At 40.5% G+C, this 20,575-nt stretch overlaps 1 protein-coding gene across 4 annotated transcripts in view; it reads left to right on the top strand.

The window, feature by feature from the left end:
- naaladl2 (N-acetylated alpha-linked acidic dipeptidase like 2) overlaps positions 1-20,101 on the top strand; it is a 499,162-nt gene extending 479,061 nt beyond the window's left edge. For 3 of the 4 annotated variants that reach the window (XM_084067278.1, XM_084067279.1, XM_084067277.1), the window contains 2 exons: positions 9,311-9,509; positions 19,278-20,101. In XM_084067278.1, the coding sequence (XP_083923404.1) occupies positions 9,311-9,509; positions 19,278-19,524 (446 nt within the window). In that variant the 3' untranslated portion in view covers positions 19,525-20,101. Of the gene's footprint in view, positions 1-9,310; positions 9,510-9,967; positions 10,079-19,277 lie in introns of those variants that run through there. The other variant, XM_084067280.1, reaches the window with a different exon arrangement.
- The last annotated feature ends 474 nt before the right edge of the window (positions 20,102-20,575 follow it).

The following is a 20,575-nucleotide window of genomic DNA, read 5'->3' as shown; positions in this document are numbered from 1 at the left end:
TAGTCTTAGTCATCATATCTTAGTTTTTATTTAATTTTTATTTAGTTTTCGTCAGTGAAAAAAGGTAGTCAACAAACATTTTTCGTCATAGTTTTAGTCGACAAAATCAACACTGCTTCGGCATCAGCAAAGGTTTTAAATTATGGAGGGAATTCATGAAGGACTGATTATGTAAATTAGCACAGCCACAGAGAGTTAATGTTAATGCGACTTTGAACGTATAGTTGAATACATGTTGAATATATGAATACAAAAACTACACTATAGTCGACATGTCCATACGCTGTCAGCCTGTATAGAATGGCTTGTCACTGAACGGCGTGCTGCGATTTGTGCGACTTCATTCACAAACGTCACTAAACTGCACTACATCTTTATATTATTTTCAGATGCTGTTTATGTTCGTGTCCTTGGCGCATCACTCATTAATGAATTAAAGTTGCAGAATGACTTATTCTGTCTATAATTCATGAATACCCACGATACAGAAATGCTTAAAGGGTAAGACCACTTTAGTAGAGGTTTGGGTTGTGTAGTTACCTTGCCATGATGTAACTCCAAAGGTGGGCAAGAAATCAAAAATAATTGCTCCATTGATTAGAAATTGATAATTCAAAATATGCTCCTCATTGACTTACATTGTACGGTAAAACAGCTCTCAAAGTCACTCTTTTAGCACATAAATGAACCCAAACATAGCTGATAGCATCACCGAACCCAGTACTGTTTGTTTTTTTAATAAAAATGTCAACTTCCTGTTGATTTTACTATTTGAAGATCTGGATCCGGATCCGCCGATCCAGTCCGGGTTTTCTACTAATTAAAAATGGCAAAATGAACAGGAAGTTGACATTTTTATTTTAAAAAAAAAACAGTACTGGGTTTGGTGATGTTCTATATTGTCTGAATCAACTTTGTTTGCGTTCGTTTTTGTGCTAAAAGAGTGACTTTGAGAGCAGTTTTACCGTACTATGTAAGTCAATGAGGAGCATATTTTGAATTATCAATTTCTAATCAATGGAGCAATTATTTTTGATTTCTTGCCCACCTTTGGAGTTACATCATGGCAAGGTAACTACACAACCCAAACCTCTACCAAGGTGGTCTTGCCCTTTAAGGGAAAACTAGTTCCGACAAAAAAACAAAACAAGAAGCCAGTATGTTTAAACAGTACAGTACAATACCGTACAGTATTTGACAACAATGATATTTACTATTGTGTGTACTATTTTTTCATGTCTGTACCTTGTGTGTGTGTGTGTGAGAGAGAGAGAGAGAGAGAGAGAGAGAGAGAGAGTGAGTGTTTGTGGTCTGTGGGCGCCCCCTACCGTGGAGGCCAGTGGTTCTTAACCCTTTCAAACCGGGAACGCATCTGTGTAACCACTTTAAACATTATTTTATACTGTACTTTGGGCTATTCAAAAATAGCAGATATACAAGCTCGTAGCGCGGCACAGAGCTTGTAGATCTGCTTTTTTTTTTTTTATTGTGGGAAAAAAACGATTCGAGTTACAAATGTTCGCTTAAAAAAATATATATATTAAAATTTTTGCACACATTTTCATGATTTTTCAAAAAATAGCAGATCTACAAGCTCATATCCCGGTCTTAATGGCTTAATGGGTTCTTCACAGACAGTATTCATGACTTCAGACAGCCCAGATCTCAAGCAACCGAGACTAATTTGAAATCCTAAAAGTGTGAGAGAAAAAAAAACTTTTGTACAACTTATATTTTCTCTCCTCTCGCATTTGGTTTATTAAATATGCCTTTGGTGTATATTCGGTTCTGACAAGAATCTTCATTAAACTGCTGATCCTGTAGTTCTCAGCAGCGCAGATAGATTCCTTTGGGCTTCAGATATAAAGTAGTATCAAAGAAAAGGTAGAATTGGAGATAAATGCCAGGCTCTGTGAATGAATAGTGTACGGCTGAATAAATCAATTAACTCATTCAATCCGGGAACGCATCTGTGAACCAATATTTTATACTTTGAATATTTAAAAATAGCAGATCTACAAGCTCATAGCGCGGCACTCGGTGCCGCGCTATGAGCTTGTAGATCTGCTATTTTTTTTAAATCGTGAACATTTGTGCAAATCTCTGAATATATATTTTTAAAGTGAACATTTTTAACTTTAATCTTTGCTTCTGGGGGGTCCCTGGAACAACATATTTGTAGATGATGGTCGGCGGACAAATACATATCATTTTGGGGGGTCCTTGACGTGAAAAAGTTGAACTGATATTAAAGCAACAACGTTTTTCAGAAAACTGTTAAGATTTAGAAGACATTTGTAGAATCCCCCCAGAAGCAAAGATTTGAGTTACAAATGTTTGCTTTAAAATAATATATATATATATTCAAAGATTTGCACAAATCTTCACGATTTTTCCAAAAATAGCAGACCTACGAGCTCGTAGAGCGGCACTTGGTGCCGCGCTTTGAGCTTGTATATCTGCTATTTTTGAATAGCCAAATAAATCTAAAAATAACACAGATTCTTTCCCGGTCTTAAAGGGTTAAAAGCATCTGGTGTGCGCCCATGTGCTCACACACTGTAGCATCCACATTATACACAGTAGAATCTGAGTGTACAAATGGATTTGTACACTCTTTGGAATTGCAAATGGATAAATTAACACAGGATTTTGCTATGTAATATGGGCATTTACTGCACATACACAATCACTTGCAGGCTGAAACCTTGTATTTTCCAAAACCGATCATTTACCGGAAATGGAGAAAAAAATAACCTGTGTTCCAATGGATCCAATGTAGTTATTATTTAGTCACGCTCGTTGATATTAATATATTTATACTAATACTAATATAAGTGATCAAATCTACAGACGGACTTCACCCCTTTCAGCCTGTTGTTCCAGCCTGTCATTATGGGCGAAAACTTTAAAAGATTATCAACATTTTTCAAAAATAGGCGATCTACAAGCTCACAAGGCATCACATCGCAATGCCATGTGAGTGCGTAGATCTGCTATTTTCGACGAATGTTTACTTATTTCCCCTGAATGTTCGCCTAGTATGACGTTCCCATAATAGGGACGCTATAGAGTTCTAATGTGATTAAACCACTTTGTGGAAACACAGTAAGGAAACACATTTTCAAAATGACGGTATGTGTGTGTGTGCATATGTGTGTTGACTGTGGGTTCCCACAGCAGACAATGTGTGGGTTGACTGTTAGCGAACCCCCATAGAGGCGTGTGAGCTTAAAAGTAGACATTTTTCTCCACTCTGAAAGCATTCTTTGTTTTTTATGAGTCTTCTTAGCCCTCAATTGGCTCAGGAGGACAAGTCTCAGCTGTGCCCACACTCAAACACACACACACACACACACACACACACACACACACACACACACATACACAGACACAAGCGCATACACGTGCGCACAATCAGGCACGTTCAGCACACGGCAATTCAAGCCCCACATATCTACAGGCACACACACACACTTTTATGACCCCGTATGTACAGAACTACACGGGCAGAAAGTCACACGCACACACACACACACACAGGACATGCACACAGGACATGCGCGCATGGACTCACATACAGTACACGTGCATACACACACGCACACGGCTCACACATACATATATATATGCCGCAGTGTCAGCCCAAAGTGATGGATTACAACAATCGGACAGAATATTTCATAAGTCCCAGCTGGCTGTGAGGAGAGAAAGCCATTTAAATTTGAAGGAGACAAGAGCTCTCTGTCTATTTTTGTCCCCCGCTGTCTCTTGCCTCTCCCTCTCGAGTCCCACCGCGTTCCCGCCCTACCGTGTCACACTTTCTCGTTCCCACTTTTACACACGGATACCCACATTACATACAGTATCCATTTACACAAGACCCACACACACACACACACACACACACAGAGAGAGAAGAACACAGCGGACATAATGCAAACAGACATGCACGTTCTGTACACAGAGGGCTCTGTTTTTGTTGCACGCCCACTGGCGTGAGTGAGGCGTGGTGTTGCACAGGTGAAGCGACACAACGTCCTGAGGGCGCGGTGGTGTTTATTTTCCTCGCCTGCGCGCGTTTGTGTATTTTTGGTGACTCGCCCTGCGGCGAAGGGGAGAGGAGAGGCGATGAGGTTATTTTGGTGATGAGGAGGACTGTGATTTTCACTATTTGCCGGCTACGGCCAGGTCAACAGCACATTGTACTCCCATATAATGCAAAATCACACAAAACACAAAACCGTCACCTTCTTAAACTAAGTCATTTTTTTAAGTACAAAAAAAAAGAACTGATCCAAAACTATGATATTTCTTAATCATTTCACCCAAAACGTTTATAACAAATTATGACTATTAACATAAAAATAACACTGTCAGTTATGTAACATAAGAGATTTAAATGGGTTTAAATAGGATTAAACCTGACTTAGGCCAAATGATTTACTGATTTACTCCAGACTTAGGCAATTATTTTGAAAAGAAAAAGGCCTATTTTGGCCCAAGTCACACCAGGGAGATAGGCCATTATACTAAAAAAGGAAGGAACAGCATTATCCTTTTCAATTAGGAGATACCAGAGGTGGCCAGTGTCATGAGGAGCAAAAATGTCATTTTCCTCAAAAAATGACTTTAGGCCATTAGTTTAAGAAGGTGACGTAAGCCAGATCATGATGCACATTGACTGTCTATTCCACTAATATGCTTTCTGCCAGCACTGTCCAAAAATCCAACAGCCCATGGTGTGCACTCGTGCACACATGGTACTGTTAATATTGTCAAAATCAGAAGCCTGATGGTCTATTATAATACTGAAAACAATGTTAATATGATGTTCGGTTACCACTGTTGTGATTGCGGTGATGTAGGAGAAAATAAATATGTCCCTGAGATCCAAGTACTCTGAGGGTCGTGGAGGCGCATAGAAAACTGAGGGATGCACGTGGAAGCTTCAATCATACAATCAGTGCAAGTGGACAATGGAGAATCATCCTCTTCAATAATACGTGCGACAAAGATCCACAGTGTAGGAGCATGATGGTGATTGTGTGGGTGCAAAAGGTCGAAGGAGGGAGGGACAGGTTGCATGTTGCAGCATGGAAGATTAAGTGGCCTCCTGGTTCACTCACCTCTGGAATAATAATAATAATAATAATGGATTTTATTTATAATGCACTTTTGTTGCAAGTGCTACAACAGGCAATTGCAAAAAAGAATCATCGCACCATTAAAAACATGTAGTAATCCTGGTCGCTATACCGCCTCCCCCTTGATAGCCGATAGCACCTGATGGAGGGGAAAGGAACTGGTTGTGTGTTCCTTCCACGCATTACGTCCTACCGGGGAAACTCCCCCCTGTCAGGTGACAAGGTCAGTTGGCTGTTATGCATTGAAGGAGGCATGAGCTCAGCCCTGGGCTCCCTAGGCTGTGGGGGGAGTGTAGCGCCCAGGGTCACTTAGACAATTGGCACTGGGTGAAAAAAGGGTTGCAAAATCGTGGGATAAAAAAAATAATCTAAGAAACTGAGACAAAACATTTAAAACATGAGGGTATAAAGCCTAGAGGTAAAACCAGTGTAGCTAAAACAAATGCCAAGGAATCTCTTAGGCACACACCTAAAAGTGGAAGCAGCTGAAGAATTACACCTAGGAGGTCTAGAAGACTCTCTGCTGTAGTCCAAGCAGACCTACTGTAGACTATGCAGATGACATCTGCCATCTGCCTGCTATGTGACCATGTGGAGTATAGGCACAGAGCCCTTGACCAGAGTGGAGACAGAGTATGCAAGTTTGTATCTTGGGCTAAATGCCAAGAAAACGGAGGTTGTCACCTTCAACATCCTCCTGGAATATCCACTTCTAAGGAGGCACTGCGCTGAAAATAAATTACTTTAAATGGGTTCATGGGTGAACTCATCAGAGTTGAGCAAGTATGTGCAATAGTCCAACCTCCCCTGACATGATATCAAGCTCAGCTTCTTCTCTACTAATGTATAGTCCATTCTCATTTGGTTGTGAATGCTGGACCCTCCCTGTAGACTGCACTGCAAAAGAATCTTGGATGGGTGCTACACTAGAAGGCTGCGCGCACTACTAAACATCAACCCGAATGAGTATGTCTATCTGTATGGGGGTTACCAATGGTGAGTGAGAAGATAGCATCCAGGCTGGCTGGGCACTGCCACCAACAGACGGGCATCAATCACAAGGGTGTCCCACAGCAACATACGTGGACATACTGTACCAAAGAAAAATGCAGGAACAGAAAGTACTGGCGAGCGAGCCAGGTGCATGGAGGATCGAATTGACTAGAAATGTCACTGGACGGCTCGTCTGAGGACAAACCTAGAGAGACAGACATCTTTTCATGTGTGTGAAAACTGCACTGGGTTAATACACGACAGAACAAACACCCAAACGCTAAACACGTTTTCTGTATAATTATATAGATCTAAATGCTAAATGACTCCATCACCGGCTGCTGCTAAGATTATATGCTGCTAGAGCTCTTTGTTTATGGGGGATCTTTGTTTTTAATCTTATTCAAATATTTTATCTCGTCTTGTTTTTCTCTTTCTTTTGTTTCTTTGAAACCCTGTATAATCTTTTGTTTATTATGCTGCTGTTGTTGTACAGTCACGCACATGTTGCACCAACATGTTGCTACTTATGCCTATATGAGAGAGTGACAAATCAAACCTTATTGATTGTTGTTTTCGACGTGTTTTCAATGGCAGCATCACCTTGTTCTCTTTCATGTCCACATTCTATTGTCAGTCTCGTGACCTGAGCATTGAGAAGTGACGCAAAAGCAGTGGTGGAAAAAGTACTCACATTTGTTACTAAGTAAAAGTATCAATATTGTAATGTAAAAGTCCGGAATTCAAAATGTATTTGAGTATAAAAGTATTGCATCAAAATGTACTTAAAGTACCAAAAGTAGAAAGTATTACAGTATGCAGAATGTCCTGTTTCACAAGTTTTCAAAAGTATAAAATGTATAAAAATCCTTTGAAAATAGACGATCTACGAGCTCACAATGCGTTGCGATGCATTTTCAAAAGGCCAGTAAAATGTACAGTATATAGGGCTGAAGTGGTGAATGTATGTTTTGTAATAATACTCAAAATCTACAAATTAACTAGTCACTAAAGTTTTTAGATAATTGTAGTTGAGTAATAAAGTACAATATTTGGATCTGAGATGTAGTGGATCAGAAGTAAAAAGTATTGGAAATACTCAAGTCAAGAACAAATACCTCAAAATTGTACTTAACCCATTAAGACCTGAACGTATCTGTGTCACTTTAGATTTCTTTGGCTATTCAAAAATAGCAGATCTACAAGCTCATAGCGCGGCAGCGAGTGCCGCGCTATGAGCTTGTAGATCTGCTATTTTTGAAAAATCGTGAAAAAATATTTGTTATATTTTTTTCAAAAAACTGTTAGGATTTAGATTTTTTTAAAGAATCAGGTCTTAATGGGTTAAGTGCAGTACTTGAGTAAATGTACTTAGTTACTTTACACCACTGCTTACACGTCCACATACAATACAACGTTCATCGTTGCCCAGATCGTCTTCTGTGATGAGTTAGTGAGAGAGAGAATGTGTTGATGGAATGTGCACAGTCTATATGCATCACCATATGGGCAGAGCGCCATGGTACAGAGCACACTCCTTTATAAAGGATATTAAATATCCATCCAATTCTCAAGGTTATTTCAACACCAACCCGCACCACACCCACTGCTAATATATTCCTCCTCATCCCAGCCCATTACCAAGCTCACCACTGGTGCACCACATGCCCCCCAGCCACAGAAATACCAAAAAGTCTGTCACTACGCCCCATGCGCTGCACCGCTGACTACGCTCTGCGCCGTGCACCTTGGTTCACCAAAATAGGGCAGAGAAAGACACGCGTGAGAGCGCGTGCACACACACACACACACACACACACACACACACACACACACACACACACACACACACAGATGTATGTTTCAAAGAACCAGATTCTATTCCCTCCAAACATATCAGCAGTGGTGGAAAAAGTACTCACATGTTTTACTTAAAAGTATCAATACAATTGATACAATGTGGAAGTACTCTGTTACATGTAAAAGTCCGGAATTCAAAATGAGTGAAAGTGAAAAGTGAAAGTACAAAAGTATTGGTATCAAAATGTACTTAGAGCACCAAAAGTAAAAGTACTAAAGTGTTTGAAAATAGCAGATCTACAAGCTCACAACACGTCGCGATGCAACGCGCTGTGAGCTTGTAGAGCTGCTATTTCAAAAGTATAAAATCGGGCTAAAGTGGTTAATGTATGTTTTATAATGTCATAATTTATATCTGCAAAGTAACTAGTAACTAAAGTTCTAAAATAATTGTAGTGGAGTAAAAGTACAATATTTGCCTCTGAGATGTAGTGGAGAAGAAGTAAAAGTATAGACAATTGGAAATACTCCAGCAAAGTAAAAAATACTTAGTTACTTGTACCACTGTTCCAAACATATCAGTTAACCAAATTACAACCCCATTATCTGTACAGAAATTGCCAAACCTACTGTAAAACAAGCAAATAAGCATTGTGTCAGTGTACTATTAACAATTTGTGTTGTGTGCATAGATTAGATTGAGACTTTAATGTCCCTAAAGGAGATTTGTTTCCACAGCCAGTTCAACACAGAAACACCAGATATAAACACAGTAGCATACAGATATAGACAGTATACGTAGTCTCCATACATTCCAGCACACAACATTGTCAACAAGGCAGTTTGTTCAAGGCTGCAAAAGGCAGAGGTGAGAAAACTCATCATGCCGAAGTGCACAAGTTCTCCTCCATGTTTAAAGCTATAATCCCTTAAGTTGTATGTCGTCTTCTGACAGAGAGAGATAATTATACAGCTGTGGTTCAAACCCATGTTTTCCATGTGAGAAACCAAACGTCTGAGGGAATCCCCCTGTCCATGACAGATAATGGGTTTATTACCTTCAGGCAGGGCTACTTGTCAACGAATATTTGTCCTACGCACTAGGGCCAAAGGTTCTCAAAGGAAGAGTAAGGAGAACACAGTTATTTTGTTGAAGTACACCAGCCTTTGGAAAGTAACACAATTAAATACTCTTTCTTATTGTCTTGTCTGTGCTGTGTGTGTGTGTGTGTGTGTGTGTGTGTGTGTGTGTGTGTGTGTGTGTGTGTGTGTGTGTGTGTGTGTGTGTGTGTGTGTGTGTGTGTGTGTGTGTGTGTGTGTGTGTGTGTGTGTGTGTGTGTGTGTGTGTGTGTCTGTGTGTGCGCGTGTAGACAGCGGTGTGGCATACCCAGCTCTCCTGTCCTCAGCGTCCTCTCTGAGGGACAGAGCTGCGTTCCTTCAGTCGGAGACCATGCGTCCGGCCAACGATCCCAAAGAGAGGGAACAATCCCACGTCCGCATGCTGAACGACGTGCTGCGGGACCTGGAGAAGAGCTTTGTCGTCCCCCTGCCTCCACCTGGAGTGTACAGGTAGGAGAAAAGATGGCATTTTTTTACATCGGTAATGCCCATGTAAACAGGAAATGCACCGCGGTGCTGCGTGCATTGGGATAAATGATTACATTATTCATATTGTACTAAATCCTCCCCAAACAAACACTTTTTTGATCAACAACATTACAACAGACACATTATGCAAAAAGGCTTTAAAGGGGAATTTTGGACTAGACGAGATTTCACCTGTGACGGTGAAATCTCATCTAGCAAGACTTCCATGCAAAACATTTTCACCCCAGAACCCTAGGGGGTGCTGTAGCCCCCTCAGCACCCCTACTTCCCACGGTTATGACTACTACATGCATGTAGCCACACAAGTTTTCAAAGAATTTCCAAACGTTTTCAAAAATAGCAAAAATAACAGAGGCTTAGATTGGCTATTTCACTTCTTTCTTTTTCTCTCTTCTTTTTTTTTTGCCATTTCACAATAGGGTGCCGCAGCCAGAGGCTACTGCTATTAGTGGGTCCTTGGCATGCAAAAGTTTGCGAACCACCGACTTATAACTAATAGATGGGTCTGTGTGGTGGCAAGTACAGTGCAGTACCCACTGGGCATTGAGCTTGACTGAGTACCACAGTCAGAGGCAATTTTTCCTTTGATTTTTGAAAGTAGATTTGAATATGCAAATCATCATCATAATTCACCTCTCCAAAATCACCCGGCAGCCACATTATTCCTTCTGCCTTTTGACAACCGAAAGGGAAACGATATTTTACACACATCAAGCTTTGAAAAGTCCAAGAAATGTAGTTATGCAACCTCACATCCAACCTTGAAAGGCAGTAAGCTCTTTGTTTTGGCAAGCTACAGTAAGAGTTGGCGAATGGCATGGCGAAGATCCAATTCATTGTCTTATTGTCGTAACGACTTAGAAATGATGTTGTTGTTTTTTGAATGGCAGCCAACTTGGACAGTGGATAATATTAATAATATTAAATAATAATAGCAATAATGATATAATAAAATAATAATAATAATAATAATAATAATAAGGGTAATAATAATAATAATAATAATAATAATAATAATAATAATAATTAATAATAATTATTATTGGATACATCTCATGACACATTTGCATTCAGATTTTTAGCAACCCAATAAATCAAAGCAGTGTTTCTCATTATGTCTTGATAGCCAACTTATTCTTCCACTATATAAATTTGAAGTGAATGAATGAGTTTCACTGTGTTTAGTGTTATTCACAGTTTATGGCAGTAATATAGACATGTTAATTGTCCTAGTCTGCCATTAGCATCCGAGTTAAAATGATCTGTTCTATCATGCTCAGAAAGCATTAAGACTTAATGGAACCCATTTATATGGAAGTTACTATTATTTAGACAATAAAACTGAAGCCGTTTAATGACCTTTTAAATTATTAACTTTTCATAGTTATTTTTGTATTTTCCTGAACATAACTTGAAGTACAGTTTAAGGCATTATAAACACATATTTCAAAATCAGGCACCAATACAGTCCTTCAGGGCAATCTTTTAACCCATTAAGACCTGGAACGCATCTGTGTCACTTTAGATTTCTTTGGCTATTCAAAAATAGCAGATATACAAGCTCATAGCGTGGCACCGAGTGCCGCGCTACGAGCTTGTAGATCTGCTATTTTTGAAAAATCGTGAAATTTTATTTTTTATATTACTTTCCGAAAAATTGTTAGGATTTTGATTTCAAAGAAGACGCAGCCTCAGGTCTTAATGGGTTAAACTACTGAAAACCATGATGATACATGTCCTAGGTTTTACTGCGGGGAAAACAATTATTATTGACTTTGTTTTTCACTTTCATAAATCGGGTTCTCTTGGCTACATCTACATCCCTTCTGAGAAATGCACTTTTGAGTTCCTGCTCTCCGGAAGTATAGTGTGGAAGTTTAGTAATTGTTGGGGAGGTGCTGTGTGGCAATTGCAAAAAGCAGTTTCAAATAAAATGTGATATTCTGGTAATTCCAAAACAGGATCTGAATAAGCGAAAACGAATACGTGAAGACACGGCATGACAAAAAGGTGATTTATCCTAAACGCCTGTGTTTAAGCCCAGAGAGATAGAGAGACAGCAGTGTGGAAAATTATTTAGCTCATGATAATTACAGATACAGGCACAGCCAGTTAACATCACCGTGTGAACAGGAGCAGTTTATCATTGTGATGTGTAACTATGACAAGACAATACAACTTAGCTACGGCATTGTCCAGCGCCCGACTTCATCGATGCCGTTGCAGTGGAAAGGGCTCAGCAGGTTCAAGTTCCTTGGAATGCACATCGAGTGGGACATTATGTGGTACCACAACAAAATGATGGAGCAAAAACTAATTTCACCCACTTTACTTTACACATGTAAACCTGTGATACTGTGTCAAATACATTTTCGAGCTTTGAACACCCATCCCTAACTCACACGCACGCCACACAAGCACACACGCACGCACGCACGTACGCATGCATGCATGCACAACTGTGACCAAAAGCCTCACCACATCTTTTGCCAGATCCAATGGATTGGTGTCCTACCTTCATAGGGACATCATGTTAATTCCATGCTGCTATAAACACACATCACAATATGCATGCTATAAACAAATACAAAGTAACAGACATAACTAACACTATATGTTAACAGGATGCTCCTCAAGCTTGTCCGATAACTTCAACTGTCACTCACAGGATTAGGTGTAAAAAGAAAAGTGGGTGGAATTCTTTGTTGTACAAGCTCCCATCAGGTGCATGGTTAGAAGATAACAATGGCAGTGGGATGAGGCAGTCAAAATAGCAGCTAGCATCTAGTATCTGATATAATAAAATAGCAGATCTACAAGCTCATAGTGCGGCACTCGGTGCCGCACTATGAGCTTGTAAATCTGCTATTTTTTAATAGCCAAAGTATAAGATAATGGTTCAAGTGGTTAAAATCTAAAATGACAGATGCTTTCCTGGTCTTAATGGATTGATAACCCTTTTTTTCATAAATCAGTGCTATTGAACACCCTTTACGTCTGTGTGTTGGTTAAAATAATATTGAACCAATGAAAAGTATTCGCAATAAACAAAACCAACTCTACTTTTTGTTTAGTTTTTTAATTTCCTGAAAAATGAACATTTTGGAGTTAGCTGGTTTCTGAGATATATTTTTAGCTGTTCAAAAAAAAAATTTGATTCATGATCTCCACATGTGTTTAAGGTAAAACTGTGTAATGTTTTCTGAAACAAGGCCATGTATAAAACCTTTGCTTTGTCCTCTGGATAATTTTTGTTATAAACAGGTCACAGGAAAAAAAATACAATATGAATTATTGCCCTTAAAACACAGGCTATCCATTTTGTGTTTTTATCTTACTGTCACACATTATAGTACACACAAGTTTACACAGACATCAGGTGAAATGCTGCAGACATGTACACACACACACACACACACACACACACACACACACACACACACACACACACTCACACACACACACACACACACACACACACACACACACACACACACACACACACACACACACACACACACACACACACACACACACACACACACACACACACACACACACACACACACACACGTGCACGCGCGCGCCTGTGGTATAGTAGAGCAGTCATTTCTAGGTCACAATGTCAGAGACTGGGGGCTGACATACATTGATTTCTCTTAAACCGGCTGAACGGTGGGTCTTACAAAGTAAATAGAGCGATTCTTCATCTCTTAACACAGGCTTGGGATTCAGAGTAGGAAGGGCCACCAACTGACCTTCACCACATAGTTTAGACTGAACAAAGTTATAGTCAGCGTCACTGTACCAACTTCACACTTCATACTCCATATTTCAACTTTTTATGTTGTTGTTTTTCTTCCGTGAATTAGTGCCCTACTTCGTCATACAAGAGTGTAGTGCAAAAGTAATGAAAATAGGCGAACTACGAGCTCACAACGTGTGGAAGTGAAATTTGATAGTGGTTAAGTACATGTATTTCCTGAAAATGAACAGTTTTGGACATACAGTAATTGGTTTCCACTTCACAGCGACTATTAACCCATTAAGACCGGGTACGCATCTGTGTGTCATTTTTAGATTTCTTTGGCTATTCAAAAATAGCAGAAATACAAGCTCATAGCGCGGCACCGAGTGCCGCGTTATTAGCTTGTAGATCTGCTGTTTTTTTTTTATCGTAACAATTCGGCGCAAAATCTTGTATTATATATGTTTTAAAGAAGCAAAGATTTGAGTAACAAATGTCCACCAAAAAAAAATGCACAACTTTTCATGATTTTTCAAAAATAGCAGATCTACAAGCTTGTATATTTGCTATTTTTGAATAGCCCAATGAAATCTAAAAATGACACAGAAAGAAAGAAAGATGTATCACTCCCACTTTCTTTTTCAGTGGCAGACAGCTGAGGCCATTCCTACCAGTGTTTCAAAGCTAGTTAATATTTAGAACGTGGAGCGTCTCCTCTTGCCAACATTATCCTGGGTGTTACTACAGTACAGATTTGCAGCCAACATCGGGTTCCAGAGAAACGGCAGCAATGCAGGGAAGCCTATACAGTAGCATAAACCAGGCCAAACTGTCTGTATGGCTGACGGAAGCAATGCGTTGATAAATGAAGGAAAGGCCCAAGTTATAAAACAACAAATAAATCTTCCAGAATATGCATTTGGCTCTTGTCAAGGATGTGGCTACAGGCAGGGTTGGAGAGTAACAGATTACATGTTGAGAATAACCTTCCCAACCCTGGCCCACAGGCAGCTAGAGATACGAAGCCATGCCAATAATAAAAACCCACTTTCCACAAACACACGGTAACTTGAATCTCTGACATTATCTCAAGGTTGACTCAAAGTATGCTTTTGAACCAACACATACTCATTTACAGCATTCACAACACTTTTATTATTGTTATACACACCACAGATGTATCATCTAAAACTAACAGGGTTTACCCAAGCTCAGCGCATTGAACATCAAAATCAAACAATAAAACCCAGGTTTAAATGCAACAACCAACCAATAAACAAAAACAGAGAAGAAATCATAAAAGGAACCAAATTTAATAAAGCAGGGGGGCCTCGAAAACACACAATACACACAAAAAGAATAGGAGCAAGAAAGTGACATACAATACTAATGCAATATAAACTTATTCCCTAGTCCCATTTGGGGCTCAAGGCAACAAAGCTGTCTACTGGTTCTGTGCACATGTCCTCTACCGGTGGTGCTGCCTGCCACAGTGTGTGCTGCTGTGTCTGTGAATATCCAGTTATGAAAGGGGTCTTTTTTTTCCAGAGGACCTCAGAGTGAACATACAGACATCTGCTATCGATCGGTCCGGCCCCCGGTAGCCTGACATCCACTTTTAACCCATTAAGACCGGGAAAGCATCTGTGTCATTTTTTGATTTCTTTGGCTATTCAAAAAATAGCAGATATACAAGCTCATAGCGCGGCACCAGTGCTGCCCTATGAGCTTGTAGATCTGCTATTTTTTGAAAAATCATGAAGATGTGTGCACATCTTTGAATATATATATTTTTAAAGCGAACATTTGCGACTAAAATCTTTTCTTCTGGGGATGTCTTCTAAATAAGTTTTTCTGAAAAAACTTTAGTTTCTATGTCAGTGGTCCTCAAAATCTTTCATGTCAAGGACCCCCAAAATGATATGTATTTGGCTGCGGACCCCCCCCATCTCAAAATATTTTGTTCCAGCTAAGGACCCCCTCCAGAGGCAAAGATTTCAGTTAAAAATGTGCTTTAAAACTATATATATATAAAATATATAAAATATATATTCAAAGATTTGCACCGATAATTTTCATGATTTTTCTAAAATAGCAGATCTACAAGCTCGTAGCGCGGCACTCGGTGCCGCGCTACGAGCTTGTATATCTGCTATTTTTGAATAGCCCAAAGAAATCTTAAAATGACACAGATGCGTTCCCGACTTTAATGGGTTAATGGAGGCTGCCTCCTGCTCCGCAACACAACAAATTGGGTTTAAGCTGAGGCTGCTGGTCCCAGGTGTCACTCACACAGGAACAAGAGCATCCATCCTACCAATGACAGCTCTTTACATGTGAACGTGCACGTGTGCATGTGTGCGAGCGTGCGTGCGTGCGTGCATGTGAGATGTTTACTTAATAGTCAGCTGTCTCTGGAAGCACTGCTGTAAGAAGTGCTCCATATAGCATTCATCTCTCTGTCGCCTGACATCTGTCTCTCTGTTACAGCGTTTCCCAAACATACGGTCGCGGTTCCATTTTTATGGGTCACGAGTAAAATATCCACTTCACCCCAGGGCTACTCGGTTCACTCCTATATTCCCTGTTTCTTTTTATATCTACCGGTTAAAAATGCGATGTGTTGCGATGTGTTGTGAGCTTGTAGATCTGCTACCCCACAAATAAGGATGTAAGCGTTCATGTGGTTAAGTGGTTAATCAATAATGTTTTGGGTTTTTTAAAGTTTGGGACCCGGGGACACCAATTTCTTTGGGTCTCGAGCTGAAAAAGTTTGGGAACCCCTGCTCTGCTACATTCACACTTTGAATGTAGCAGAGCATGGGTACGCCCCGGAACCGAAGACCCGAGCCGGTTCGGGGCCAAAATATTGACTTGTCCCTCGGGCACGGGTCGGATCAGTTCCAAATGCCACGGGTCTCGGTCGGATCCATTTCAAATGGATGGACCCGTATGGATCTGTGAGTTTGCCTCGGTCCCGTTTTGACCGGGTCCCACTTATCCACAGGGTCCGGTAATGTAGAATGTTTTCTCGGGTCCGTTTGGACCAGTCTAATTATCCACGTTTCGGTTCGGGTCCCGTATTTTTTGTGACCCGTGCTACCCTCTAAATTCACACTGTCTCTTTGTCTCGCCTGCCTTCCCGGTGTCTCTTTCTCTTTTTACCTCTCTCTCTCTCTTACCCACTGCCTCTCTCTGTCTTTTGGAGTTGCTATCTCCTTTGTTTATCTATCTTTCTCTCTCTCTCTCTCTCTCTTCTCTTCTCTTTGCAACAGCTGCTTCTCACTGTCTCGTTCCTCAGATGTCTTGTTTCTCTTCGTCCAGCTGTGTCTTTTTATTTCTCCCGTCAGTCTGAGAGGGGCGTTTCTGTTTTGTTGTGGTTGTTTGCATTATACATCAAGTGCTTTGATGTGCGATCTCTCATCTAGTGAGGAACAGTCAGGGGGGGTAACAAGACAAGACAGAGAGTAGAAGAGGAGCTGCTAGGGGGGTGTGTGTGTGGTAATTATTGAAGGTATATCGTTGAGAAGTGAGAGAGAGAATGGGCGTTAGAGGAGAGGATAGGAGTACATAAACTGGAAAACGATAGGGCTGTAGTGCTGGTTTTGTATGGTGCACTAGTGCATTGGTTCTCAAAGTGGGGTCCGGGGACCCCCAGGGGTCCTTGGAGGGGTTCCAGGGGGTCCCCACCAGCAAAATGTGTTAATACAGCATCCCAGTCATTTTAACCACTTTATCCGTTTATATGTTGGGTATTCAAAAATAGCAGATCTACAAGCTCACAGCGCGTCACTTCGTGCCGCGCTGCGAGCTTGTAGATCTGCTATTTTTGAAAAATTTTGAAAAATATTAAATGTTTTCAACTCAAATCTTCTCTTCTGGGGGTCCCTGGCAAAAACTTTAGGGGTCCTTGACACAAAAAAGTTTGAGTACCACTGCACTAGTGAACATAAGTGTAACAATCTGATGCCCCATCATCGTTGTTCTTTCTCTCTCTGTCTCTGTTCCCACAGTTCCTTTGCTTTTTCTCCATCTCTTCGTCCATCAATTTTCTCTCTCTTTCTCTCTCCTCCATCTCTTTGTACTCGTCCAAACTCGTCGACGGCAGGCGACGGCTTGGCAGAATTCGACGCGGTAACGCGTCCATGGCAGGCAAAGAGTTAATACGACTGAAGTTTTCAAGATAAAGTGCAGTGCTAAAAATGCAGGGGCAAAGAGAGAAGTCTTCAGCTTTGATTTAAAATAACTCAGTTGTAGCAGACCCGCTACAACAAGTTTGTTCCAGATACGCATGTGGTGCATAAAAACTGAAAACTGCTGCTCTGAGAGAGAGGGTGATGCAAGATGGAGCAAGACAGTATGAAGGACAGGACAGTAAAGCAAAGGGCAGGACAGTAAAGCAAAGGGCAGGACAGGACAGTATTGTTCTTTAAACTATGTATCTTATGTATATATCAGTTACTATATGAGCTGCTATTTTGACTGCCTCATCCCACTGCCATGTCTATCTTCTAACCATGCGCCCGATGGTTTTAGAATTCCACCCACTTTTCTTTTGTACCCCTGTAAACCTGTGACGTGACAATAAAGTTGAAGTTATAGGACAAGCTTGAGGAGCATACTGTTAACATATAGTGTTAGTTACAGTATGTCTGTTACTTTGTATGTGTTTATAGCAGTGGTTCTCAAACTTTTTCATGTCAAGGGCCCCAAAAATGCCTCTGGCCTATAACTCTTGAACTGTATAGGCCAAAACGTGAATCTGCCTGTTACAGCGCCACCATGAGGCTGATTTGAAAAATGTAGTATGGCATTTCTTCCTTGGCCTGGGGGGGGGGGTTTGCGTACCAAGTTTCACGGAAATCGGAGGCTGCGTTCATGACCAATGGATTGAATGCCCCCGCCCCCCAGGCCCAGTTAAAAATCACTAAAATCATCAACGATAGAAAGTAAAACCAGATTTTTTTTGAACCCTCATCTTTTAATTATTATCATTACAAACTAATAAAATAACCCTTGTTGTAAAATAAACAAAGTTGTCCTTTAAGCCTTTGTGGCTCCTCTTCCCTTCTTTGGAGACAAAGAGGTACTATTGCTGTTGCTGTTGTTTGACCACAGAGTATCACTGCTGACCACAAAGATGTTATCAGAAGCCCCGGTCCATCCAAAGTGTATACCACGCTCATATACAATCACTGCCAATGCTGAAAGGCTGAAAAAACACTGCATAAACAATGACATAAGTAAATAAATGCACAGCCTATACGGACTAACCGCAAATGGCAGGCGACGTGGGTCATAAGTGGAAGTTAAAGGGATAGTTCACCCCCAAAATGACTGGACCGGTAGGCAGCAGTTCCGGTAGGAGACACAAAGGAGAGTCTTTGTGTTTCCTACCGGAACCGCTGCCGGTCATCAAATTATTGGCTTAGGAATGTGACAAAAACAAAAAGATATCCATGAATTCAAGTCTCCATGGGGTTACTAGTCGATAGAAAAAATGTCATTTTGGGGGTGAACTATCCCTTTAAGTTTAAGGACATATTTTAAATGTCAGTTAATACCATGTCGAAATGCAATGTATTTCAGATCCCCGATTTAAAATATAATTTCTTAGAAGACACAAAAGTTGGCTTATGTGATCGGTCTACAAAGTAGACCGATCACAGCTCATGGACAGGGAGACCTCGCTGTTCTTAGATTGTCTTGTTCTTTTGTTAACTTAACTTTCAGAGCACTATGGGTTGTTTACTGAAAGTCTTACTGAAAGCTATGTTTAAAATGTGCCGGCGGTTGTTGCTGATGTCCCTGCTGTGCACACGTTAGCTAGCAGGTGTTCAATGCTTTGTATTATGTTTCTAACTCTGAGGTATTCTGTGACACTCTCTCTCTCTTTCTCACTCTGTTTCTTCACCTCTCTCTCTCTCTCTCTCTCTCTTTCTCTCTGTGTCTGTCTCCCTATTTTGATCTCTTTGTTTTAGGAACCTGTTATATAGCCTTCCAGGGAAGACTCCCCAATTCTCCATCCTCAGATTCTCAGAAACGGTCCTTCAACCGACAACAACAAGGGAGGCGCTCAATCAGCGAATCAACACGAACAGGGACGTACTTCACCAGCGCTCTGTGAACCAATCACTGTCTCTTATCCTCAGAGCCATCCTGTCAGCGGAGAAGCTTGTTAATTTCGGCCTGGACTTGTTTGAGAACTACCCAGGTGGTACAAAATAATCTCGGATATTAATGACCCAGCAGGTTCCCCTTGGATAACGTTCTCAACAATAACTGTTACGGGGCAAATGCAATCAAATTGAAATCGGTGAGGGGAACTAAAAGAATTGTTTCCTATGACACAGTATGTCAAGGTTTAAAGACTACCTGCCCCTCTTTACTGATGGTTGATAGACCATTTAATGTTATAAAGCAAATTGTATTATGGGCAATTTTCTGTACTGAAGCCTCAATATTGCATCAGATGCTGTGTTCATAATACTGTATGCATTAATATTGATGAAGCATTGTATTGATTTGTACATTTTGCCAGGCCAAAGGTTAGGTCATTTTTAAACTAAATTCTCTTTCTGAATTGATCAAAGTGAGAGTAAATTTATACCACAGTCTCGGCTCTTTGATGGACTAGAAAGCAGTATGAATAAAAAAACAGGTGATTTCAAACTCCCCTCAGGTGAAATGCATACTGTTTTAGATAATTATACTAATTATTATACATTATACAGTACTTCAATATGTTGATATTCTTAGTGGTATCTTTCTTTGGCTTTCATAATAGGCTCTACAGTATATGCACAGCAGCCATATTATCACTTCCTTCACAGGTGTTACCAATGATACTAATGAAGGCTCTGTTCCATTGTTCTCGGACTTTTTAATTTCCACGACCCCCATAACTCTGAGAGTGTACAAATGGAACCAAATGGACCCTTACGGGTCCATTTGGTTCCATTTGTACACTCTCAGAGTTACACACCCATAATGAGCCATTTGAAAACCCCCTCAAGGAACCACCAATTTTAGACCCACTGGTGTAGCAGAGTGTTTCCAGTGAGCCAACATGCACAATATCATCACCTGACTCTGTTTGACCAGAATGGAACAGAGCCTTCATTAGTATCATTGGCAACACCTGTGAATTTATTCACAGTATGACTGCTGTGCATAGAGCCTATTACGTTGTGAATCAGTGTACCTCCAGAGCAGTGGCTATACTGGAGGTATAGTTTACCGTTTACAGTTTATTTCCAGGCTCCTCCTGGCTTTGTGT

Source organism: Gymnoscopelus microlampas (assembly GCF_963454915.1).
Source record: "Gymnoscopelus microlampas genome assembly, chromosome: 9".
Classification (NCBI taxonomy): domain Eukaryota; kingdom Metazoa; phylum Chordata; class Actinopteri; order Myctophiformes; family Myctophidae; genus Gymnoscopelus; species Gymnoscopelus microlampas.
Note: the sequence above shows the minus strand (reverse complement) of the source record. Positions and strands in the feature narration are given on the sequence as shown.